Below are 27,325 nucleotides of genomic sequence, written 5' to 3'. Positions count from 1 at the left end.
TGTGAAATAATCACAATAAGTTTACCTAACATCCATAACCACATATAGTTAAAACATTTTTTCTTCTGATGAGAACTTTTAAGATTTACTCTTCTAGCATATTTCAAATATAAAATACAGTACTGTTAACTGTAGTCATTATGCTACATCCCAGGACTTACTTCTTTTATAACTGAAAATCTGTACATATTGACAAACTTTACCCATTTAGCCCATTCCCTTCCCCCCACCTTTGGCAGCCATCAGTCTGTTCTCAGTATCTAAGTTTTTTTCTTTGCTTGTTTGAAGATCCCACATGAAAGTGAGATCATAAGGTATTAGCTTTTCTCTATTTGACTTAATTAACTTTACTTAACTATAACGCCCTCAAGATTTATTCATGTTGCCACAGATGGCAAGATTTCTTTTTATGGCTGAATAATATTCGTGTGTGTGTGTGTGTGTGTCTACACATTTTCTTTATCCATTCATCCCAGTGAACACTCAGTTTGCTTCAGTGCCTTGGCTATTGTAAATAATGCTGCAATGAATGTAGGGGTTCATGTATCGTTTTGAGTTAGTGTTTTTGTTTCCTTTGGATACATACCCAGAAGTGGAATTGCTAGATCAATATAGTAGTTCTATATTTATCTTTTTGAGAAACCTATATGCTGTTTTCCATGGTGGCTGTACCAATTTACATTCCCACAAATGGTGCCACAAGGGTTCTCTCTCTTCTCCACATCTTCACCAACACTTTTGTCTATTTGATGATATCAGTTCTAATCAGTGTAAGGTGATTATCTCATTGCAGTTTTGATTTGCATTTCCCTCATGTTGAGTACCTTTTCATGTACCTTTTGGCCATGTGTATGTCTTTGGAAAAATGTCTATTCAGATCTTCTGCCTATTTTTTGAATCAATTTTTTTTTCTTCTTTTGCTATTGAGTTATATGAGTTCTTTATGTACTTTGGATATTAACCTCCTCAGATATATGATTTGTAAATATTTTCTCCCATTCTATAAATTGCCTTTTCATTTTGCTAATCTTTTTTTTTTTTTTTTTTGTGCCAGTGGTTTTTAGTTTGATGTAGTCTCACTTGTTCATTTTTGCTTTTTTGCCTTTACTTTTGGTGATTGATATCAAGGAGCTTACCCACCTATGTTTTCTTCTTAGAAGTTTTATTGTTTCAGGTCTTAACATTCAAGTCTTTAATCCATTTGGAGTTGATTTTTTTTTTTTGGTATGGTGTAAGGTAGTGGTTCAGTTTCATTCTCTGCATCTAGCTGCCCAGTTTTTCCAGTATTATTTATTGAATAGACTTTTTCTGCGTAATTCTTGGCTCCTTGGTCATAAATTTTAATTGACCATATGTGTGTGGGTTTATTTTCTGGGCTGTCTATTCTGTTCTATTCCTTTTATATCTGTTTTTATACTGTTTTGATTATTATAGCTTTGTGTTAAAGTTTGAAATCAGGGAGTGTGATATCTGGATTTGTTCTTCTCAGGATAGCTTTGGATTATTAGGGGGTCTGTTGGGGTTCCATACAGTTTTTAGGATTCCTTTTCTGTGAAAAATGTCACTGGAATTTTTAAAGGGATTTCATTGTATTTGTATATTGTTTGGGGTGGTAGTATGGACATTTAACAATATTAATTCTTGCAATCCATGAGCATAGGATATCTTTCTATTGTATCTTCAGTTTTTTTCATCAGTGTCTAATGGTTAAAAGTGTACAGATTTTTCACCTCCTTAGTTACATTTATTCCTAAATATTTTATTCTTCTGATTGTGATTATGAATGGAATTATTTTCTTAATTTATCTTTCTGATAGTTTGTTCTTATCATCTAAAAATCATTTTCTGCAGTGGGAAAGCTGTATCAGGGAGGTATTCCATTAGCAAAACCTGAAAACCAAAAACTTATAATCACCTTTCTGAGGTTTTTATCTTCTGAAGAAGCAGAAGCTTCTATAGAAGTGCGACGTGAAACAGATTCTATGCCCAGCTTTTCCTTGGGAGATGTCTCTGACAAAATGAACTTTTATATGGAAGTAATATCTTATGAAAACTAAAGTGAACATTCTTTCAAAGGAAAAGAAAAATAGAACATGGGCGTATTCATCTGGTAGCAATTGTATAAAATAGCACATATTCAAGATTAAGTTTTAATTGGTGACATTTATTTCTCTGGAGAGTCAGCTTCTGCTATCTGATAAAGTGTGTATTATTTAATATATTGGGACTGCAAAAAATCATTTGGCTGACTTATTAAAATGGTCCCTATCAAAGGGAACCTTCATAGTGTAGATAATGTGGATAATGACGTTTCAAAAAATCTTAGAGTGCATCATTCAGTGATTTTTAGTATGTTCTTTGTATCTTGGCACTCGCTCATTTGCATGGATTTCTATATTGTTAATGCTCTAAATATTTTTAACCTAGTATTTTTTTTCTTTATGAATAAGAAAAATTTACAGTCTGTGAAAAAATAAAAACAAGTTTTAATTGTATCACCATAACTTTACATGCAAAGAAAATGAGATGGAAAAAATATCATTTTTAAATGTGCTTTCTTATTCCCAACAGTGATTCAGAATTACAAAAATTTGTGGGCAAGTGTTTGATATAATTTTAGAATTATCAAACACTATCTAAAAAATCCTGGAGCTAGAATGTTGCAGTATTATCTTATGCCCCACTCAGATTTCAGTCTGTACGGTGAATTATATTTCATTTCATTTCTATTTTTCTTGAAGTCTCGGAAGAGGTACTGAGGACAGTATGTGGCTTTCGGCAGGTGAAAAGGTTTGACTACTAGGAAAAGTGAGGATCTGAACTCAAACACAATGTCATTGTCATGGAAATTTTCTAAAGTTAATATATTTAAAGGATATGTAATAACATCTTCAGGAAAGAATTGGTTTGTCACTTGCAATTTGTGAAAGGTAGAGAAAGGGAAAAGGCAGTACACTAGTATTTTAGATATTTCTAGGTAGGCATATTCAATATAGATAGCAAAATCCTCTTTGGAAAATCTACACAATATATATAATATACAAATCAATCACTATTTAAATCACTTCAGTATTTTAGGGTTAGCATTCATATTTTTAATTTGTGTATATTATAGCAGAAGAACTGTTTTGTTTCAGTAATTGTATTCATTCTCTTTAAGGATAATACCAGTTTCAAAAGTGAAAAGTGAAACATACAAGTAAAAAATGTCTTAGATACCTGTCTTATGATTTGTATGATGCAAGGATATATATTGAGATGTATGTGTGGAGATAGGGAGATATAGCTACATAAGAGTATACAGGGTGGGGCAAAAGTAGTTTTACAGTTCATGTGGAAAATAATACAACAATTAATAATAATACAAGAATAAACTCCATGTTTCACATACAAATGTAAACCTACTTTTTCCCCACTCTGAATAAGGATGGAGACATAATAATATATATAAAATCTTTCTAAATAGTGTATTATATATATATAATACCCATTTTCCTGAGGTATTCTTTTGTTCAAGGCAGAATTTCTTACAACTACTAATTTTTTTACAAGCAAGAATTATTATTTTATTGATTTTTAAAAATGTGTTCCTAAATTGTATGAGTTAATTTTTAAATTATTATTTTTTTTAATATTGATTTCATAGAGAGGAAAGGAGAGGAAGAGAGAGAGAGAAAAACATCAGTGATGAGAGAGTCATTGATCGGCTGCCTCCTGCACGCCCCTGACTGGGGATTGAGCCTGCAACCCGGGCATGTGCCAACCGGGAATCGAACCCCGATCGCCTGGATCCTACGTCAGTGCTCAACCGCTGAGCCATGCCCTGCTGGGCTAAATTATTATTGTTAATATGTCTTACTCTATATGTTCTCAGGGTTCTTGCAGTGGGGCATGGGGGCAGGGGGAGGGTCACATAGTATTAGGCAATATAAACTTAATATTGAATTCTTTTGATCTCAGTAGTCAGCTATCTTAGGGTTCAGTATTTATTCTATGTGATACTGAATTGTATTGGTCTATATTAAAGTAAGCTTCCAGTACGGTAGGCAATATCAGTGCAGTACATTCTTCAAACAGCACAGACATAATCCTCATTTTCTTGAGTGGTATCTTTGAAATACCAAATTTTTAATTGAAGTGGGCAGGATATAGAGGGGTTGGATCATAGCTGGTACCATTTTGGACATTCTTATTTTTGAAACTGAAGAACAAAGTTGGGGGATTCTCACTACCTGATTCTAAGACATACAATTTAAAGCCTCAGTAATCAGGGTAGTGTGGTATTGGCATAAGGATACACATATAGATCAGTGAAACAGAATAGATAGTCCCAAAATAGATCCATACCATAAATGGTCAATGGATTTTTTGGCAAATCTGCCAAGGTAATTCAATAGGGAAATGATTTCAACAAATGGTGCTAGAATAATTGAAGATCCATATGCAAAAAAACAAGCCTCAATCTTTGCTGAACATCATATATAAAAATTAACTAAAAGCGGGTCGTAGAAATAAATGTGGAAGCTAAAGCAATAAAACTCCATGAATAAAACATATGAGAAAGTTTACATGACCTTGGATTATGCAAAGATTTTTTTTTTTAAGGACACAAAAAGCTTGAAATAAAAGAGAAAAAATAGGTAAATTGGACTTCATCAAAACAGATTACTGAGAAAAGCTACAGACACAGAAAATATTTGCAAAACCTTTATATGATAAAAGACCGCCAGTTTTCATTCCTCCTCCCTCTGAGTCTAGCCCAGTTTTTCACATATGTTCTGCATACAGATTAACCAAATGGAGATAAAATGCACCCTTGTCTGACACCTTTGCCTATAGGAAACCATTCTGTCATTCATATTCTGTCCTGATGGTGGCTTCCTGTCCACAATACAGGTTACACATCATGACAGTCCAGTGCTGAGGAGAGCCCATTTCTTTCAGAAAAACCCAGAGCTTATCATGATGCACACAGTCAAAGGCTTTACTATAGTCATAAAATTAGACTAACCATCTGTTTTTTTGACTTTCCTAAAAATTGATACACTTAAACTGGCTTGGGAAAAACTCTTTTTTTCTTTACCTGGAAAATGGAGGGTTGGCTTATATTCAGCATGCATAGAGCTTTCTGTTATACCCAGTTAAGCAGAACTGTCTCTCGTTCTGCACACGTTGCACTGTATTGCATTGAACCATTTTCATATTTGTAAATTCAGTTAGGTGGCATCTTACCCCTTTTATCCTTACTACAGTCTATAGTGCCTGGCTTCTGATGTACATAAAATAAATTGGTGGATAGGTCAAAAAAATTTTTATGCAGAATCAATCTTTTGCCATGATGTCTTTTATTATGTTTAACATTTATTCAGCAAGCGTTTATTAAGTGTTATGTGAAAAGCATTATACTAGCTGCTTTGGGACATATAAAAATGCTGTAACATCTAAACAGGGTTAGAATAAAATATAATCTCTATGTAGTGTAAAGTGTAATATAAAAGAGGAGGGTGGGTAACCACTAGAGCTTTCAGTTGGATAGTAGGTTAAAAATACCAGAAAATCTGTTTAGTCTGATGACAAAGGAATTCTCTTTTCAGCAGCTATAATAGTCAAAAGAATCATAGTTTAAATATCATTTAACAACATAGTTTCTGGAATTTTTATAAAATTATTCTCCTTACTGTCGTATTGTTAGGCTGATCAAAGGAGTTGGACTGTGCGGTAAATGAAATAATCTTTATCTTAGAAGAGCAGAGGACTTGAACTTCCATTAGTAGTCTCTTAGAGCTGCCTTCTGAGGCTTCGGCACATTTCCTTTCCTCTAAAGAAGTACAGTGGAGAGTTATGCCTCAAAGATTCACTGGTATGTTTTTCCTTCTTAAAGTAGAGTTTAGGACTCATATAGAGTATGAAGGCACTTGAGACAGAGCCCTTTACCTCTCCTTATAGGGGCATTGAACAGGAAATAGAAGCTTAGTAATATCTTTTATATAGAAGATCATTATAACTCAGTACTAATTGTTACAATGGATACCAGGGTTTTCTGTGAGTGCTGTGAAACACAGTGATTCTTCATACTGTAAATTGTGATAAAGTTTTGTCAAATAGAATTATATTCGTGGCTGATGCTTTCACTTCGTGACTTGAATGATGACCAAGCCTTGGACATGAGGCAGTGTAGTCTGGAGGAGCATTGGAGTGCGAGGCACAAGACCTCATCTCCACCGTCACACAGTGGAGGGTCATCTGGGCAGAGCTTAGTGCCGTTGACTTAGTACTATAGTGGTGCCTATCGGTTAGGCCATAGAGGGCAGTCATAAATGAGAGAATATCTGTGAAGCCTTCTGCTGCATTTGCCAAAACTAAGAGATAAATATTGGTAAATTACTATTAACTAAGCCCTAGGCTTTATTCAGATTTATCACTTTTTCACTAATATCCTTTTTTTCAAGCATATTTTAAGTTTTCCAGATATTTGAAAAATAACGATTGCCTGTCTTAAGAAACAGTATATTCTGAACACCACCCATTCTCTTCTTAACTCAAGACCATTATTGTGAAAGACATTAACATTCTGTGCCTTCAGGGGTTGTTACCTATCTTATGTTTTCTGCCTTGACCTCATGGTGCTGTACTCTTCCTCTGGTTGGCCCTCCCTCAGTGTGACCTCACCAGAAAGCCAAATAGCAGTGTGTGCTAGATATGTTCAAAAAAGAGGGGGAAGCTACTTTTAGCATTAGGGAGGGCCTTCTATTTATTAATGAATTCAGATAAAGAATATTCAGAGAGGCAGGGAAGTAGGAAAAATCACAGGAGCAAACATCTGAGGAATTTTCCAAGGATTCTGAAGAATTTCGTTGGCTTTCCAATATAGTTTGCTACTTCCATTCTTGTGTTATAAGAAAGATTGCTGTAAAAAGCTTGCTGAATGAATGGATAGGGAATCTGGTGAGGAAAGAGGCTTAAAACTTAAGTTTTATGCCTGTAACATTGGAACAATAAATGAAAGTACCATTTTTTTAAATAACATTTATTTTCTGATTATAAGAGTATAATTACTCTAAAATATTTGATAAGACAAAAGCAAAAAAATACATAGTAAAAATCAACTATGATTTCATTGTAGACATAACCACTTTAAAATATGATACATATACATATTTTTTACATGCTTTGAAAACTATATAGTTTTGTGACCTCTTTACCGTACTCTATCTCTCAGCATTTCCCCATCATTAAATGATCTTCAAAATCTTTATTTTTTGTGGCTACCTCATAGTTCATTGAAAACCATAAGTGATTCAACTTTCCATTTTGTTGGACTTTTAACTTATTTTGAGTCTCATTATTGTTACTTTGCTTTGAGCCTCTTTGTAAAAAAAGTATTTATTCACATCTCTATATATTCTCTTAGGGCAGCTTTTTGGAAGTGGGTTTACTTGATCAAATGGCTTTGATACACGTGGTTAAGGAGCCTTTAAAAGGCCTCTAAAAAGTCATACTCTTCTCTCCTCCCACTAGTAGTGTGTGCTCATGACTGTCCCTCTTAAACTTTTGCAATCAAGTACTAATTTTTGGTCTTTGGAAGGGCTAGGGTTTATTTTGAAGATTATTTTGACTCTAGAGTTTGTGGTAACAGTTGACAATGGACAGACAAGTATAATGTTCAGTAAGTAGTACTTGATGATGCAGAGATACAGTTTTACAACTAAAGAGTTAGAAACTATATGTAATTTATATGAAATGATATGTTTAAGCAATATATATGTAATTAGAGAGAGAGAGAGAGTGTGTGTGTGTGTGTGTGTGTGTGTGTGTGTGGCATTATGTATAGGAAGACTGAACTTAAGGGCAAACCCAGGTAGTTAGAGATGAAAGTGGAGAAAAAAAAATCTTTTGAAGTGTTAGAGAGTATGAGTTTACATTAATGGGATGTTGTGTTTTCTGTAAGACCTTATCCTAAGGAGTATTCCGTTTCAACTTACTGTGTAGCACCTGCTTTTGTAATTTTAAGTTTTTGACCTTATTTCAATATTCCAATAATGCCAATAGAGCTCTTTAATGTCACATAGATTAATGCATTCTTGAATTTCTTAGTGAGCCTTTTGCTGTTTTATATTCTTAATTTTTTAATTTTTTTGATCCTCACCTGAGCACAGGAGAGAGGGAAGGAGGGAGGGAGCGGGGAAGAGAGGGAAGGAAGGAGAGAGAGAGACAGAGAAACAGAAACATCATTGTGAGAAAGAAACATTGATTAGTTACCTTCTGTACATGCCCCAACTAGGGATCACACCCACAACCCAGGTATGTGCCCTGACCAAAATCGAATCAGCAACCTTTTTTTGGTGTATGGGTCAATGCTCCAACCACCTGAGCCACCTGGCCAGGGCCTTACTTAAACTTTAGGATTTTAAAACAAGGTTTTACTTGATTTTAGTAACTCTACTTTGGGTTTATGCTTTTAAGTCTGCTTCTGCTTTATAAGCAGAAAGAGGGAAGGAAATGGCAAGAAAGCATAGAGCAAAGAGTAGATGTAAGTAGAAAGGAGAAGAGGCCCATGAATTGAGCCCTGAGGACGGGCAATATTGAGAGGTTAGAGAGGTAAGGAATAGCAATAGTGATTGCGAAGGAGCGCCAGGAAAGTTAGGAGGAAAACCATTCAGTTATACTAGTAAGGAAGCAGAGAAAGTATATCAAGGAGGAAGAAGTGATCACCTGTGTTAAATGTTGCTGGACCAGGCAAATAAGATGAGGATCTGAGAAATGAACATTGGGTCTAGTGATGATGTCGTTGGAGACTTTGGATGAGAGCTGTTTCAATGGAGTGAGGAGGAGTAAAAGCCTGTTAAGACATTGGGATGGAAGTTGGAAGGGGTAGAGGAATAGAGGTTTGTTTTCAATAAAGTTGGAGGAAGTGGCATTGTGGGTGTGATCTACAGAGAGGAAAAAAATAAATGACATAGGACCCAGTGTAGAATGGCTGAGAGATTGAAAACTACTGAAAAGGTGTGTAAATGACACCTATTTTGAGATTGTCAGCATTTATCACCCATTTTCTACTCAGCTGCGAAGCTTTAGTGCCAGTTCTGCTGCCAGCCTATAAAATGCTTTGTTTGAGTTAGGGTGGAATCACTCCGGCATCTAACACCTTCCCTCTCCACCTTCTACTTCCCCAAAAAAGTCCTGACTAGCAGGTGGTACCTTTGTGATAGATAAAGAAAAAGAGGCCCTTATTCCAGGTAAAGCAGCTAACAGAAGAGCTATATTTTAGTCTTCACTTTCCTTAAGCTAGATGTCCTTGGAACAGTAAAGGAAAATTTTAGGACTATAAGCTGTAGCCTTACTCAGTCTACTCCAAGACAAAGGGAGAGTCAAAATTAATATTCTGCTGTAATAAACATCTCTTTTATCCTGTGGTAAAATAGCATAATAAATGAGAAAAAAAGCAAATTTAGAAACCAAGAGTTTGGTGTGGGAAGCCCAGCTCTTCTACCAATGCAAAGGGTATTTAAGATGGATCATTTAGTTTTTGTGCCTTGGTTTCTTCAGGCGTAAAGGGAGACGTTTGGCCTCCATCAAGTCCTTTCAGTCTGAAATTCTCATTCATGAAAATATAGTGATCCACAACTTACCTTCTATCCAACCAAGTGAAGTATAACATAGTTCTGCTAAGAAACAAAAAATAGCGCTGAGGAAATTTGGTTTCTTACACAAATAATTATTTGCGGAATATCGAGATTAAATTTGATGTAGCAGCACTGAAATTATAAGAGGAAATAAAGCAAAACCAAAATACCAGTTCGTAGACTTTGTCCAAATTCTGCCAGAGTCATTTTGTAGCTGTGGGACATACAGAAAGTTATTTAACTCTCCAAACCTTAGTTTCCTCATCTAAAAATTGGAATATAATAATAGTACCTGCTTTATAGATTTGTAAGGAGAATTAAATGATTTACACACTGTGATGCTATGAACAATGCCTGGCTTGTAAGAAGGATGGACTAAACCTTAGCTAACATTATTATTATTCCTACTGCCTGACATGTAGAGTTTAGAAACATTTTAGTGAAGTAGCTATCCTATAAAAGTCTCTGACACTGTAATTTAATTTTATAATGATTATCTTGAGTCACTAAGGGAAAATTAACTGAGAAAAGGACATGCCATTGAATCAAGTTTAACTCCCCCCCCCCCCAAAATTGGTACCCCGTTTTTTATGTGTTTAGGTACAGTGAAAATTTGCTTCGGGAATATACTGATTCTCAAATGATGACAGAACGAGCCATTACTGTAATTGGTTCCACTTGCTTATGAAGTAGTACTATTTTTAAACTTACGAAGTAGTACTTTTAAAAGTATATTTTTCCTAAATAGGCCAAAATAGTAAGATTTTACTTGTTATATATAGCTCAGCCTTAAAGAGAGATTTTTGAAGCATCCTGTAAATATTTTGATTATACCACGAAGTTTTCTACACCCTTTCTGTATGAATTCTTTTTCAGAGCACATATTTGATTGTTGATAGCATTACTTACCTGATGTTTACAGTTCATTGTTTATGTTTTACAGAATTAATAAGATGTACTAGTTAAATCATCTTTAATTATACTGAATGTTGTATTGTAATTAATCATTGCTGGTTTGCACTTATTTTAAATGAAACAATACAGATAATTTCTAAACTTATGGCTACTTTATTTTTTTTTAAAAATACGTTTTTGTTGATTTCGGAGAGAGAAAGGGAGAGGGAGAGAGAGATAGAAACATTGATGATGAGAGAGTCATTGAAAGGCTGCCTGCTGCACAGCCCCCACTGGTGGTCAAGCTGGCAACCCTGGCATGTGCCCTGACCAGAAATCGAACCGTGATCTCCTAGGACCATAGGTCGATGCTCAATGGCTGAGCCACGCCCAGCTGGGCTATGGCTACTTTAAAATTCGAAACACTTTACATAATACATTAGCTTAGAAAGTCAAGGTAATTTATGATGTAAAGGTTCGAGAAAAATAGAAGCCTGTAAAGAAAATTTGAAGAGAGTTTTGAGTAGTATATTGGATGGGCCTTACCAAAAAATAATCGCAAATTTAGACTTTATTTGAATAGTCTCTCTCGTTTGTATTTTATAAATGAAACGAGCTGAGCACAATGCAATGTACCTGGGATTTAGTAGCACCTAGCAGTAAGATCTTGGTTTCTGAAACCTTCCCATTGAAAGGAACCAGGGCTCCTAAAGTGGCTGATTCCAAGTCTGGGAGCCTAGAACATCTTGTTATGCCAGAAAATAAGGAAGTGCTCAGTGAAACTGATGGCTGCCTATCACCAGGAGATGGGAACATTTTTCTTTCTTTTTTTAAAAAATATATCTTTATTGATTTCAGAGGGAGGAAGGGGAGGGAGGAAGAGAGAGAGAGAGAAACCTGCATGCTGCTGACTGGGGATTGAGCCCGTAACCTGGGCATGTGCCCTGACCGGGAATCAAACCTCAATTTCCTGGATCTTAGATCGATGCTCAACCACTGAGCCACGCCCGGCCAAGCAGGAACATTTTGAAGAGGCTCCCACTGGCCAAATCTGGGATAATTTGGAAATTATCCCACATATCATTAGGAAAAAAATAGGAATCTGTTAAACCTCACAAGTAATATATGGGAGAACAAAGGGCTCAAGAGCCCGAGGAAAGCTGGATTTGGAAAGTCACAGTTTTATCACCATCATATAGTTCACTTCAGCCAAGACTCACAAGTGGATTTTTAAAAAATATTTTCATTGATTTTTAGAGAGAGACAATGGGAGAGGGAGAGAGAGAAACATCCATGTAATAGCGAAGCAGCAATTGGCTGCCTCCTACACTCCCTCCACCGGGGATCAAGCCTGCAACCCAGGCATGTGCCCAGACTGGGAATTCGAACTGACAACCCTTCATAGAATGACGCCTAACTAACTGAGCCACTTTGGCCAGGGCTCACAAATGAGTCTTAAATCTAGGGGAGAAATGTTGATGAACAGCAGGGTATTTGCATGGTCTTAAAGTATCTGTCCAAAGGTTGCCTCTTGGTTGTAGGGAAAAGGTATTAAACAGTAGGAAAATTAGACATCATTTGATCTTGGTAATGAAAATTAACATCACCCAGTTAGGGACAGGTTGAATACCATGTGCCTCTGGATGTGATACTCTGAGAAGAACACATCACTTATGTACTATCCTGGCCATAAATGCACCACCTGCATCTAATCCTGAGGAAACATCAGACAAGTTCAAAATGATGAGCATTCTATTAAAAAAATATTTTTCAAAAATGTTAATGTTACAGAAGTCAAAGAAAGGCTGAAAGGCTTTATTAAAGAAGACTAAAGGTGCAGGACATAGATTCGCCTAAGACTGGGTCCTGCATCTGGAGAAAATTAGAAGTGTTTTTCCTTCTTTTTTTAAAGGCATTATTGGGTCAATTGACAACATTATTTTGATCTTAGGTTAAAGTATTGTATTGATATTATATTTACTGAATTGTAGCTGTATTGTGATTGTATTATTGAAGGTTATTTTAGGAAATGCATGCTGAAGTATTTATGGGGAAAGGGCTGTGATGTGTTCAACTTACTCTCAAATGTGTCAGAAAAAAGCACTTTGCATATATGTGGGGGGGGTGTATACATAAATATGTACATATACATAGAAAGAGAAGAGAAGGAGGAGTGATAAAGCAAATGAGGCAGAATGCTGACAGAAAAAGATCTGGGTAAAGTTATATGGATGTTTTTTGTTGTAATTTTTCTCTAAGTTTGAAATATTTCCAAGTAAGTTTATACAAATGCATGCACTCATTGGGACTCATCTCTTATTACTCTAGTTGCTAATTTACCTTTAATATTTAATTGGTTTAAGCTATTAACATTCATTGCTTACAGACCTACACATTGATTTTTAATTTCTTTTAAATAGTGCTGGGCCTAAAGGAGATAACATTTATGAATGGAGATCGACTATACTTGGTCCACCAGGTTCTGTATATGAAGGTGGTGTGTTTTTTCTGGATATCACATTTTCATCCGATTATCCATTTAAGCCACCAAAGGTAAGAACCTAGAAGTACATTCTTTAATATTTATCCTTCCCCTCCTAAATCAGTTTATTTTAGAGGTTAAATGTGTATTGATGTAACCATTTTAACTTCATTGTTTTTCATGGATTGGTACGGAAACTCTCAAGTACTAAGAACTTTAAAACTGTGAAAGTAATTGATTAATGCCTTTTACAAATAACTTCTTAATCAGCAGAGCGTTTGTTGATTATAAATAAAAGTATATCACTCTGCACATCAGAAAAGCAGACAGAGTTTTTATTTTTGATATGAAGGAAAATATCCTATGAACCTTAGACGCATACTGGGATTAAAAAGTAAGCCTGTTTGACAGCTTCTAGAAATAAGGGTTAAATAACTTGAATTTTGTGCTAAATACCTTATCTTTATAGGTGAGCAAAAACTAGAAAACTATGGCAAAGAAGAGGGAAGCTAAGACTATTTAGTAAACTTACTTTGTCCTCTTTGTAGGTAGCATGTAGTAATGGGAACGGAGGTGGCTGGGTGACCTAATGCCTCCTTGTTGTCTCTGAATATGAGTTAGATGATAAGAGAGAAGGGTTGAGTTGTGCCGTGTAATGACTGGCAGTTATTTTTCAAGTCTTAAATATAACCGTTACATAAATTGATTTCTCCTCTGACTTCTCATTATAAAATGGCCAGGCCAGTGGGTAAAAACCACCAATATTAAGCCTGAGCATAATTATTCTTTAGTTACAGAGATTTCTGACATGTTAGGGAAAAGTGTGTTATCAAGCCCTTAACTATGATGAAATGCTTTTCCTTTAACATAGTTCCTTCTGTTTCCAATACTATGTCAAATATATGCAGCAATTTAATGCCTGCAAAAAAAGAAGAAAAAAAACCCAGACAGTATATTATCTAATCGGGTAACAACATTTCCACCTAGTGGTATTTACCTCAAATTGCAGATAACAAGGTTCCCTAGCACCTAGAGGTATTGGCTCTTGAATATAACTGTCAGGTTTTTTAGTACTTTATTCTTTGGTCCCATCACAATTTAAGGTATTTAAATGATTGTCTTAATGCTTCCTGGTATATAGAGTACGTCTTGCTAGATCATTCAAATAAAGGGATAAAACCCTCATGTTAATAATAACACACATTGTATTCACATTAAAAATGACATGTTAAATGGCAGTATATCACTAACTGTTCAATTTGCGTTCAGTGGTTTTCTGTATTATAGAAAATAAATAAAACTTTAGCAAAATAGCTCATGATGTATAAGTAGCGATATTTGTGTTTACTTGCCTCATTTTTTATATTGGAAAAGTGATTTTAACACGATAGCAAAATTAGCAGAAAAAAATTTGCAAGGTCTGTATTTTACAAAGTAATCTTTTTATGGGAGGGAAAATTTGTTTAAAAAAAAACTTCTTAGCATCTTTAATGAAAAGTAGAAATTGACTAAAATAAGGGTTTCAAACTATAGTTTTCTATATATGATTTATCATAATTGTTTTGGTTAATATGTGTTTTCTTAATTTAGCACAATATTTCTGCTGGTCTAATTTTAATTTTCTAGCCCTTTGATGTTGATTAATTCCTTTTGCCTAAGGTATAATATACAGTATTATGAAGCATTGTGCAGATCTATAGTTGGGCAAGTGAAAAAGAAATGAGACTTCTGCTGTTATCTTAGTGTTGGGTACAGTTATTTCTCTACAGTACTGCTTCTTTTTGAAGTTCAGATAAGGTGTTGAAGAACAATAAAAATTTAATTTTCTTTTGTTCACTCATTGTTAAAGCTAAACAGATTCAAAATACTAATTGTATTGTGTTTGTAAACCTTACATACAGTTAGCTGTCAATAATATGAACATGCATTATTCCTGTATTCTATAGAAGAGCTGTCTGATAGAAATACAGTGCAAGCTACACATGTATTTTAAATTTTCCAGTAGCTACATTAAAAGAATAGAAACAGTGAATTAATTTTAATAATATATTTTATTTAACCCAGTATATCCAAAATATTGTCATTGCAACATGAAACCAGTGTAAGAGTATTATTAACGGGATATTGTACATTCTCTTTTTGGTATTGAGTCTTTGAAATCTGATGTGTATTTTATACTTTTAGCCCTTTTCAATTCAACTAGCCACATTTTAAGAGCTCTGTGTAACTGGTACGTATTGTATTAGAGCAGTTCTAGAGGAGCATGGTCTCCTCTCCCCTCGCCCCTGCAAGACCAGTGCTTTCTTGCCCGTCGCCAGTGTTTTTTTTGTTTTTAATTTTGTATCCTTATCAGAAATACTTTTGAGGACTTAATATTTTCTTCCCACACTCCACTTGGGAAACAACAGTACACTGCTAGTTCTAAGAGATCAGAAACTGTCTTTTTCTCTCTCTATAACTTCAAATTAAGATTAACCATTGTGATTGTTTTGGAACTTGACAGTGTTTGTTCCTCTAATCCTCTTTTTCACACATCTCGGGTATGTTTCCTTTTTTCAGTAGCTTAATACCTTGCTTGTTTTATTTTACTTCATTGTCTTAACAAGATCGTAAGCCAGTTATGGAAATAAAAGGCTAGGAAATAGGCTGGTGATTTAACCAACCTTCCTCTAAATTCTTCAATATTTTCTGACACATGGCAAGAAATTAGTTGAGTTGATACTGATCTTTTCTACTGACAAACTAATGTAACTTCCATTTTATGTTTAAAAAATTCTTTACCAATTCCTCTTACCTTTGGCATCAAAACATTTCTGTTCTCCCTCACTTTCTGTCTTTAAACGGGTGTCATGTGCACACAATAATATGTATATGGTGCGTGCACAGACATACATAGAATTACTGTATCCTTCATTTTGATTAATCAAATCAACACTTACTTTGGCTTAAAATCAGTATAGTTCTTGCTATACTGGGTAAAAACCAGGAAATTTCTTTTAACCAAGTTAAAACCATTTGATTTTGTTACCACTTAAACCTAGTGTTCTATTGGCTCTTTAGTTAAATTATTTGCTTTTTAGTATCATCTGTGATGTGCTACCCTTCATTTTTGCCAGCGAGGGTTTTAATTGGTAGGAAAGCATTTCATTTTCTCCCTGTTTTTAATGTGACTGCCCTTAGGTTACTTTCCGCACCAGAATCTATCACTGCAACATCAACAGTCAGGGAGTCATCTGTCTGGACATCCTTAAAGACAACTGGAGTCCTGCTTTGACTATTTCAAAGGTTTTGCTGTCGATTTGTTCTCTTTTGACAGACTGCAACCCCGGTAAGCAGATTTTTATTACCACATACAATGAGGCTATAGAAACCAGTGCATTTTCTTGGGTAGCTTAAGTGTAGATTTGGAAAGTAAGTGCTATTGGTGGAAAGATCAGCATAAAACATTTTGCAAGGAAATTATCAATGCCGTTTCAATTAGAATAGACCAAAAGTTTCACAATAACTTTCTTCAGTTTGTTAATGGAATGCTACCCTATATTATCGTCTCCCTATCATTGACGGACTCTTTTCTGAAGCACGTACCTGTACAAACCACTTTGATAGTGGTGGAGCAGTGTCTCTGACTCCAGAGCCTCCTTTTTTTATGCTGCCACATGCTTTAAAGCAACCGCTTAGTAATAAAGAGCTGCTTGTTTTCTCTTCCTTTTTGGATTATAGTTAATTGTATTAGATGTAGTAATAGTGAAGGATATTAAAAAATTAACAGCTGATGAGATTGTTGGGCTAGATTGTGATTAGATATACTTAGAGGTAAAGTCGTTAGTGTATAATTTATAACATAAAGAAATGCATAACTGCTACGCGTGATCTTTAACATGGGTAGCTGAATTGAAAAAGTGATGTTTAAGCCAGGGATTTTGCATGTTATCTTACTGAGAGGTTACTTTTTAAGAGTCTCATGCTCTACCGACTGAGCTAGCCGGGCGCGGTGGTGAGGTTACTTCTTAAAAGACGTAGACTTACTTTTTCTAAACATTTGATTAATCACCAAAGGCTGTTACTATTATCTTTGGCCCAGCATATACCCAAGATAGACAGACAGACAGATATTGTAACATCATTTATTACAGCAAAAGATTGAAAACAACCATTAATAGAGGATGTACCTGTTAAAAAGAATGAGGCAGCTCTTTATGAACTGATAGGGAAAGCTCTCTAAGGTATATTAAGTAAAAAAGCAAGGCACTGAAAAAGATACAGATGTATAACAAGGTATTCTACATGCTTGTATATGTGTATATCTCTGGATAGAAGTGCTGTAAACAGGTAACAATCATTTGCCGGGGGAAAAACTCCTGAGTAATGGAGGTTTATATCTCAGATTCAATTTTCAGTTCAGAATTCTATTTAAAACAAAATGGTAAGTTTTAAAATGGAGATAAAGATAGTTAGAGTCACATTATTGCATAGAGTGAAGGAGACATTTTATTCTGAATAGCATTGAATTATTAGATCTGAGTTTTTATTTAAAAATTAAAATTTTTAATAGTCATAAGAAGGCAGAAATAAATTATCTAGCACAATTTCATCATCATCATCATCATCATTATTATTGTTAATCCTCGCCCCAGGATATTTTTTTCCATTGATTTTTAAGAGGGAGGAAGGGAGAGAGGGAGGGAGAGACACTGACATGTGAAAGACACATGAATTGGTTGCTTCCTGTGCACATGCCCGATCTGGGGCTAGGAATCGAACCTGCAACTCAGGTACATGCCTTTGACCTGGAATCAAGCCTGCAGCCCTTCTGTGTGTGGGCTGACGCTCTAATCACTGAGCAATACTGGCCAGGGCATCACACTTTTATTATTGAATAAAATGCCAAGAGTAAAAAACAGTTTTTGTGTATTAAAGGCATACATCTTTTATAAAAATCATATTTATTGACTCAGCACTCATTTTTAGTTATAGGACCTTGAACTAAATTGAATATTAATATTAAGATGCTGCTAAAATCAGCATTTCAGTTTAATAGAATGTTAAAACTGTACCTTTCGAACATATAATATTTTTTATTATTCTTTTCACTTTCCAGCGGATCCTCTGGTTGGAAGCATAGCCACTCAGTATTTGACCAACAGAGCAGAACATGACAGGATAGCCAGACAGTGGACCAAGAGATACGCGACATAATTCACAAAATTTGTATGCAGTGTGAAGGAGCAGAAGGCATCTTCTCACTGTGCTGCAAATCTTTATAGCCTTTACAATACGGACTTCTGTGTATATGTTATACTGATTCTACTCTCTGCTTTTATCCTTTGGAGACTGGGAGACTCCCCAAAAAGGTAAATGCTATCAAGAGTAGAACTTTGTAGCTGTAGATTAGTTATGTTTAAAATGCCTACTTGCAAGTCTTGCTTCTTTGGGATATCAAAATGTATTTTGTGATGTACTAAGGATACTGGTCCTGAAGTCTACCAAATATTATAGTGCATTTTAGCCTAATTCATTATCTGTATGAAGTTATAAAAGTAGCTGTAGATGACTAGGAATTATGTCATTTGTATTAAACCCAGATCTATTTCTGAGTATGTGGTTAATGCTGTTGTGAAAAATGTTTTACCTTTTACCTTTGTCAGTTTGTAATGAGAGGATTTCCTTTTACCCTTTGTAGCTCAGAGAGCACCTGATGTATCATCTCAAACACAATAAACATGCTCCTGAAGGCATAGTTTCCTGTCGTAATATTTTAAGTCAGTCTTGTTAGAAGGTGTGTCTGAGATGATTGTTGATGAAATAAAATTGCGGATATGAAGAGGACTGCTAAAGACTAGTACAAATAAATGAATTATTAAATACAAAACATTGGAAATCTTAGTTTTTTTTCCTTTCAATCCTAATGAGAAAATATAATGAGCTTAATTAAATATGGAAAACTGAATTTTAAAGCCATTGGTCTCAAAAACATAAAGCTCTACTTTGCTAATACGATATTTGAGATAGAAATAATATGAAATCCTGGCTCACTCAGCAATCTGATACTGTTTTATGGAACATTTTGTTTCCAAATTGGTGATTTCTGTCCACCATTGGGCAGTATTGCTAAATAACTACAATCTGGTCACTGTTCTATGTCTTGGTGCTTTTTTTTTTTTCTTTTTTCTTTTTTAATAGTTTGCTTCTAATCTTGGTCTTGAATTTTTATGGTGTGTGATGTGTATTACCATTTTCATTGTGGCACTGGTCCAGTAGATGTAGCCAGAGGCAGAATTGAACACAGACCCTTTCTGCCTAAAGGTCAATGAGAACTCTGGATTAGTCTACAGATGTGGCTTCATTTCTCAATTGAAAAATATCAAATTTTAAGGGTTTCATGGGTTATATAAATTTCTTTTTTCTGGTTATAATTAGTGACTGTGAGATTTTTTTAAAGGAGTTAGAATTGCTTTGTGATTTTCAGGTATGGTAAACTGTAAATGTGCTGCTTTTCCCCTATGGCTGGGATAATCATTGAGGTAGCTCTCCGGTTATATAACCAAGGTTGTGGAATATGGCACAGATGTCATCTCCAGTCCTAAATATGGAAATAGAACACCATCTTAAAATTTATAGAGTGGCATTATTAGCATAAAATGCATTGCTTCAGATAATAAAGTAAAACAATTATAGTTTCATATCCCCTCACTAAGAATAATGGTCTCCCGTTGACTTGGGTATCAATAGAAGTCTTAAATCAGGGTAAAAATAAAATTACTTATATGTCTACTTTTCACTTAACCTCCTTCCCCTTAAAATCTCCCCATATTACAGAGGAGCGCCAAGCAAAAAGGTAGTGTTTTGAAGAACTCAAGCTAGGCCTGTGGAAACCTCTGGCTTTGACTCTTGTAAGTGGTGACCAGTAATCTGTAACTGAGTTCAAGTCAATGTGATGAGGGTGGGGGTCTTTCCTGTAAGCTGCTAGGCTTTCCATGTAGGTCAGTAGAAAGTATTTTTCCTCACTTTCAATATTTTGTACATTCTACACCCTGGAGTAATAAACTTCTCTCTTGTGCTAAAGAAGCTTTCATCATACTGAATGTTAGGATGTTTGGGGATGCCATCATTGGCTTCCTTCATTTGCTATCAGCCTAATGACTACTACCAACGTGCTTACTTTGTGGGCTGTGTCCTCTACTCACCTGCGACAGAGTGGAGGGAATTGATTTCTTGAAAGTGTGTGTGGCTCTTGCACAAACTACCTTTGTAGCCTTGAATAAGATACTTGAACTTCTTCGAATTTCAGTTTATTCATATACGAAACAAAATAGTTGAATTTCATTATTTCCATATTCTCTGTTAGCCCTCAAACTCCTCAGGTAATTTTAACCTTAAAAATGTGTTCTGCTTGTTCTGCTTTCTCTTTCAGGGAACAGGGTACAGTTCCAAATGGACTGACATGAAAACCAATCATCATTTGGTTTTCTACTAGGTTCCCTTAAAATTCTGAAATTTTTTTTCATCTTCTGTATTTTCGAAAACTATAGATCTGCTTCCCAGTTACAAAGGTATTCATCCATGTATACTATATAAATAAGGGCTCTTTTTCCTTGAAACTTTGCTTTATATATAAATGGTAATATTTCAAAACTCAGACTTTTTCTCATCTGTTAAGAGCAAATTTTACAAGTTAAAGTCCAACTTTGTAAATACTCAAGAATGGTCACAGCACCATGCACCATGCACCCCTTGAGCCTGGAGTGTTCTATTTGTGACCATTTGTGATCATGTGCCCTCAGAGGAGTTGTGTGGTGCACCACTACATGCCAGGAACCACTTAGTTTTGGAAGGGCCCTAGCTCATTTAATGTCCCCTAAAGAGCTTTAGGAGAGGAGACACAATCCTCATTTGACAGCGAAACTGTTGCATGAATAGATTAAATAACTTGTCCCATGTTACAGAGCCAATGTGATGTGCAGGTACAGCCAGCCCCCATTCTTTACAACTAGGCTAAGAGTTTTTGTTATAACATCATCGTTAATATTGAATATGTATATCTGTTATAGCAGATATACATAGATTAATTGCTAACTTCTGAAAATTATTCAGTAAGATAAGGTACAGTTTTGTATTTTAGTAAATCTTTATTTTAATAGTCTATTTTAAAAGTCTCAAATGGAACCTTCCAAAATAAGACCTTATTGATAGTTTCCAATAAATACAAGCTATGTTTATTTAGCTTCTGCCTTCAACATTTGTCATAGAAATACTTTTAACATCACTGATTTCCTTTTTTTTAATTTTGAAAAAGAGAAATGATGTTATTTTAAATTTATTCAACTGTATATCACATAACATCAGGAAATTGAGCATTTGTTGACTACTTTTTTCAAAATAACAAGATGTGTTAGTTACATAGACATTGCTTTTCCCCCCCCCTAGGAAATCTTAAGTATCACAGGGATAAAACTGTGAGTTGACCCATGTATATGCTACTCTTTCTAATAACTTTGAGGTGTTGTGTACTTGAAGTCAGTCCACTGACTTGTCCAAGGGTATATATTTTTGTTGTTGTTGTTAATCCTCACTGGAGGATATTTTTTCCGTTGATTTTTAGAGAGAATGGAAGGGAGGGAGAGAGAAACATCAATGTGAGAGAGACACATTGATTGGTTGCCTCCCGCACATGCTCCTGCTGGGGCTGGGGATTGAACCTGCATCACAGGTACATGCCTTTGACCAGGAATTGAACTTGGGACGGTTTGATGCATGAGCCGATGCTTTACCCCCTGAGCCGCACTGGCCAGGGCCAAGTGTATATCCTGATAACAGTATAAGAATGACTATATTGTAAAATTTAAGTCAGTTTCAGTCACATGACTTCAGAGGTTAACCTGCATTATAATCATGTTAATGTAATACATTAACACATTTTCAGTTGACCTTTTTATTGTGTTCTTTGGAAATAATTATGGCATAATATGAAACTGATTACTTTTATAAAACTATTGCAAATTATTTTAAAAGGCTGAGCTGATTCTACAGTATTATCTACTTATATTTTCATTAGTGTTCCTTATTTTAGATAAATAGAATATATAAACGAATCCATTTGTTTCATGTCTAAATAAAGTTTTTTCAAGTAATACCCAAATAAAAAATAATTCATAATTACATTTTAGTAGATAGGCATTTGAAACATCAATTTTTTGTAACTTGTTTGTCAGCTTTTGGGCTGGTGAAGTTCTTCAATGATTTAAATGTATACTAGAATGTTTACTAGAACGTTTCTACAGTGGACTGATAGTCCTTTCAAAATGGTTATAAAGTGAACTTTTGGAACTGGTTTATAAACTGCATTGCCAAGAGTGTTAGGTTGTGTTCAGGCCTTGTCAGACAGAACCAACCTTGTTAATTAGAAATGAGGAGTATCCTCTACAGCCAGGGCTGAGGAACACCCTAAAGTCATTTGGTCTGGCCCTGACAAGGCAACTGCAGGTGGGGCTCGAAACTCAATAAAACTAGGAGCTTTTCTCATAGCTAATTTTTAAGTTAATAATTTTGGGTGGCCTGCAAATGATTTATAAATATCCAAGTGGCCCTTGGCAGAAAAAAGGTTCCCACCCCTACCGGCGGTAGATGCATAGTATCACACCTAGGCTCACTTTCCTCTTTTTCTACCTGATTGTTAAATTCATAAGCACTTGTCTGAAGGGATATCCTGGATTTCTAACAGTATCTTTCTTGTTTTAGTTTGCCCTCAACTTCTTGGGGTTCTAGTAGCTCATGTGACTAGAAGCCCAAGATGATATTTAAATGATGATATTCTATCAGTAAGACCAAACATAAGAAGCTAAGTTTGAACATTTAAAAAAAAAAAAAAAAAGTAACAGATTACTCAAATTCAGGTACAAGGACAGTGTAAACATTTTTTAGTAGTAGTGCCATTATTTAATTATATGAGAAAGAGTGATTTGACTGCTATTAAGCAGCAGAGCTCTGGGCACTAGCCCTGGGTGTGTTTAAACCTTCCCCATTTCTGTTGAAATTCAGTGAGACTAAAGTCCCATTTATGCAGATCTACCCAACACAGAACATTAAAAGCTTTTTCCCCCAAATCCTTCAACCCCTAAAGTTGATATCTCAAGTCCTACTCCTTTGATGAAACCTTTCCATTTTACTATCCTGTGCCTTTAGTCTGTCAGTTGGTCTGTTTCTCTCAGAAATAATAAGAAATTCAAGCATGTACGTATTTCTAAGTATGAACTACAAGCCAGGTTTCCTCCTGTGCAGGAATTCTTTTTCCTTTATCTGTTTTTTTTTTCCCCCTCTTGGAGAGGCTGTGTGATTACGCTATTGTAACCCCGTAACTGACCTCCATTGTGAGTGCATCCTACAAATTTAAGTGTTTGCTAATTGAAGGTCCTTTCAGGCACTACAATATGTACAGAGAACAAACACATTGTCACATCCTTAATTTATAATTCCTTGTCCAGATTTTTACCTCTTCTTAGCAGACAGCACATCTTTGCTAATGTGTATCCATTTTCTGTTGAATGAGAATTGAACAGATGTCCCTGCTGATTTCACTATGAAAATATTAGTTTAATGATTTCCTAAGTTTTACCCAATCTACATGATATTAAGCATACTTAATACTATTGGATGCTTTTAAAATAATTACTTTCTGTCCTTCAAACTACTCTTAGTATCCACTGTCTCTGGCATGCATTTTGGCATTTTATTAAATTTAATTTAATACCTTATACATATTTCTGGACAGTGAGCTTTTGGAAGATAATCTCTATCTTTCCTTGTCTCTCTCAGCGCAGTGTCTAACGTGATACATGGCTGCTGAATGAATGAACATTATGTCATGGGCGTAAGTCTGCATCAGGTATTCAGAGACCATGTGAAGCATGTCAGTCATGTCTTTAATTCCCCATCATACTGATTCAGTGCTTCCTATGCGGTTAGTGCTGGGTACATTCCTGTTAACTTGAAATAGAAGTAGCAATGCGTTATTCCCATCTTTAATGTTGACTTGTTTAAAATGGAGAGTGATTTAATTTGGTGATTTTAAAAGTCCTTATATACCAAAATGCTTTCTGCCCCACAAAATTTCCTTAATTTCCCATTATTGTTGTTGTCTTCTTGATCACTTGTTGTCTTGAGACTGGTTGTCTCCTGCAGATGCCCTGCCCTTGGCCAGGGGATTGAACCTGCAACCGAGGTACATGCCCTTGACCGGAAATCGAACACACGACCCTTAGGTCTGCGGCGGATGCTCTAACCACTGAGCAAGACCGGCCTGGGTAGAGTTTTGTGCTTTTTAAGATGGAAAATATTACAGTGTGTTTGTGTGTTGACGTGAAAGATAGGGTAAGGGAACGATGTAGGGCAGAGAGGCAACGTCCTGGAGAAAATCGTCTGCTACACCATTTGCTGAGGGTGTTTCCAAAGTTCTCTGCACTTTCTTTGGACATTTGTTTCTCTCCCTGACTAGACTAGGAACTCTGGGAAACATCGTATCCAGCACCAGCACTTAAAGCAGTGCTGGCCTTTACCAGATTCTTGAATTCTCCTAGGTAGGCGAGGGGGTGGGATCTGGCACGTAAGTACAGTGGTTGGCCTTTGCTGGGGACTAAGACATCTCATCCCATCCATAGGTAACCAGAACAGGCAAAGGACAGGGGATATGCTGTCATAGAAGCTCTCCTGTTGCTTCTACTCCAAGAAAAGGAAGTGGTTATTGGCTGGAAATGAGGGAGGGGGCGCCCGAGCTCCCGTGTCTGTGTGGCTCCTCTGTGCCCAGTGCAGTAGTCATTTATTGTTGAGAGAATAAATGAGTGAGTGAGTGAATTGTCTGTCTAGATGGACCTTTGGCTTCATAATTACATGTTAATAATGAACAAGTAGTTAAAATTCCCATAGAATCTGGAATGTCTTTTTCATCAAGTGTGGTTAGCAGTTGGTTTGAATCTTAAGCACCTTAATATTTTCTTTTCTTCAAGTGATTGCTTTTCCTTTTGTCATTGAAGAATTACCTCGACACCAAATTTAACTAGAGAAATTAAAATATTTATTGAAAGCTATTTTTTTCTTGAAATGCTGGGAAGAGAAGAAACTGATGTTTCCCAAATTGTTCATCACAGTCTAGTCAGGAAAAGAGATATCAGGTGAATACAGAGAGCTTCGAAAACACCGCAGTAGATGGTGTGGCAGGTGACTTCTCCTAGTTGGATAGAGGAGAATGGCTTCTCGGAATCCTTGCCCCTTCAGATGATTCTAGAAAATTGAGCTTTCTTTACCCCAGGTCTGCTTTGTGGATTTGGTGGTCAGAGGACAGTGACACCAATTCCTGATACCTACCAACTTCTCCCCCTAGTCCCATGGGAAGACTCTCCTGGTTCCAGGCCTTCTGTTCTCTGGGCTGCACTTTTCTCAAGAAGTAGGGAATTTGAAGGGCAGGTTTCATTTCCAGAGAACCCATGGGCCAGTGACCTCGTGACCAGGGCTCACGTCTTCCATTGTGCTTTCATCTCCCTGATACTGTCTTGACTTCCTGCTTCCCAAGGTTCATAATAAGAAATGAGGCCGATCTTACCTTCTTTCTCTGAAAATCGAGTCAGAGACAAATGCAGAATCATAACTGGCTCAACCACTTTTGCTTAGAGTCCAGAATTAACAAACATTTAGAAGTTAACTTTTTTCCCCTGGTTGAGTCTTGCTGAACAGTACCTTTCCTGTGATGCCCATTTACACAACTATACTTACTATCTGAACATAAAGAAACAGGGTATGGCTCTTTGTTCCATAAGTTAACAGTATTCTTTAGCATATCTCACTTATACACAGGCTCACAGTTGCCGACGACTTCCCTTATTTCTGAACCACATTATGTTTTGATTACGTTCTCTCCTTTCCAGGCCTAGTCTTATTCAGCCCCTTGGGTATCTCTCATCTGCGGGAGCCTTTTAAGTTAACTTCTTGTTGGTACCGAGGACTCCCATCTATTCACATTCCTGTCACAACCCTCCCAGAGTAAGCTCCCCATCAGGATACTCCTTGCTCGGAGGACTGCGGGGTTGCCCGTTGTTCACAGAGTGAAGTCCAAACTCCCCAGAAGCCCAGCTTTCGCTCATGACATCAGTGTGCCCATGGTGCAGTTATTTCAGTGGCAGCCTCAGATGTGCTTGTTTAGTGAAATGCCTGTCATTCCTACCAATGGCCACAGTTCCATCTTTCACTTAAAAATATTTTCTCAGCGAAATGGCAAGAGTGACTCGCTGAGAACACTTCCTAAATCCTCTGACTCTTCTTCAAGGCTTTCTGCTTGTAGAACTACAACTCTTTGATGCTCTGACATTTTTATCATTTTTTTTACCACCAGCAGTTCAAAGTATTGATGCATGTGACCTTGTGGCTGGCCTGCTAAGTGTCAAACATCAGAAAATGGATTGCTTGAGATACTTTGCCGGGCGCACCAGTATTTTACATCTGAATTGATGTGCTTGGTGCTTTGAGACAGATGGTACCTTGCTTCGGTGCCTGAGAGCAATTGGTGGTGCTGACATTGAGCCTTCCACGCCATCCAGAATAATTCAGTGGCGAATGGGCAACTTTGATGGTTCTTTTTGGATTTGAATATTTGGAAGTGTTTTAGCTTACATATTAAATATATATCTGCCTTCATAAATGACATTACAGGCAAGTACTGTGTATCAGCTTGGCATATGGCACCACTTGTTTTTCTTTTCATTGTGGTGATATGTTTCTAGTAAGATTAACAAGTATTTGGCCATGTTTAAACATGGGCGCAAAACTTTCCAGTTACCTGTTAGCTAGGCTCGTGTAAGATCCAAAGGGAGGCTTTCACATACTCCTGAAGTGAGTTTAAAGCGGCAGAGGCCTTTGACTCTCATGTAGGTCATCTCTCTTAGTTTCTTTTTTTTAAATCCTCACCCAAGGGTATTTTTTCCATTGCTTTTCAGAAAGAGAGTGGAAGAGAGAGAGAGACGGCGCCTGGTTGCCTCCGTACGTGCCCTGACCCGGGCCTGGGCTCGAGTCCGCCGCGGAGGTGCGTGCTTGTGGCTGAAAGGGAACCTGCGGCGCCTCCGGCCACGGGCGAGGCTCTAACCACTGAGCAAACTCGGGTAGGGCTCTCCTTAGTTTGTATTCCCCGCTTAACACCTCTTCTCGGGCGCCTTGCTCAGGCAGCGTTTCCTCATTCAGGGCCTGCCTGGAAGACTGCGAGGGAGAGCAGCTCTGAAGCCCTGGGTTTTGTTACATACAGTGAGAAATGGTTTTGTAGCCCTTGTCTTGCAGCTTGTTGGAGCCTAGA

The 27,325-nt window shown here is 36.4% G+C and overlaps 1 protein-coding gene across 5 annotated transcripts in view; it reads left to right on the top strand.

Annotated features, from left to right (window-relative positions):
* UBE2E3 (ubiquitin conjugating enzyme E2 E3) overlaps window positions 1–18,732 on the top strand; it is a 69,753-nt gene extending 51,021 nt beyond the window's left edge. For all 5 annotated transcript variants that reach the window (XM_081142454.1, XM_081142457.1, XM_081142456.1 and 2 more), the window contains 3 exons: window positions 12,938–13,070; window positions 16,180–16,327; window positions 18,098–18,732. In XM_081142454.1, the coding sequence (XP_080998580.1) occupies window positions 12,938–13,070; window positions 16,180–16,327; window positions 18,098–18,195 (379 nt within the window). In that variant the 3' untranslated portion in view covers window positions 18,196–18,732. The remainder of the gene's footprint in view (window positions 1–12,937; window positions 13,071–16,179; window positions 16,328–18,097) is intronic.
* The last annotated feature ends 8,593 nt before the right edge of the window (window positions 18,733–27,325 follow it).

Source organism: Miniopterus schreibersii (assembly GCF_964146895.1).
Source record: "Miniopterus schreibersii genome assembly, chromosome: 7".
In the NCBI taxonomy this organism is placed as follows: domain Eukaryota; kingdom Metazoa; phylum Chordata; class Mammalia; order Chiroptera; family Miniopteridae; genus Miniopterus; species Miniopterus schreibersii.
Note: the sequence above shows the minus strand (reverse complement) of the source record. Positions and strands in the feature narration are given on the sequence as shown.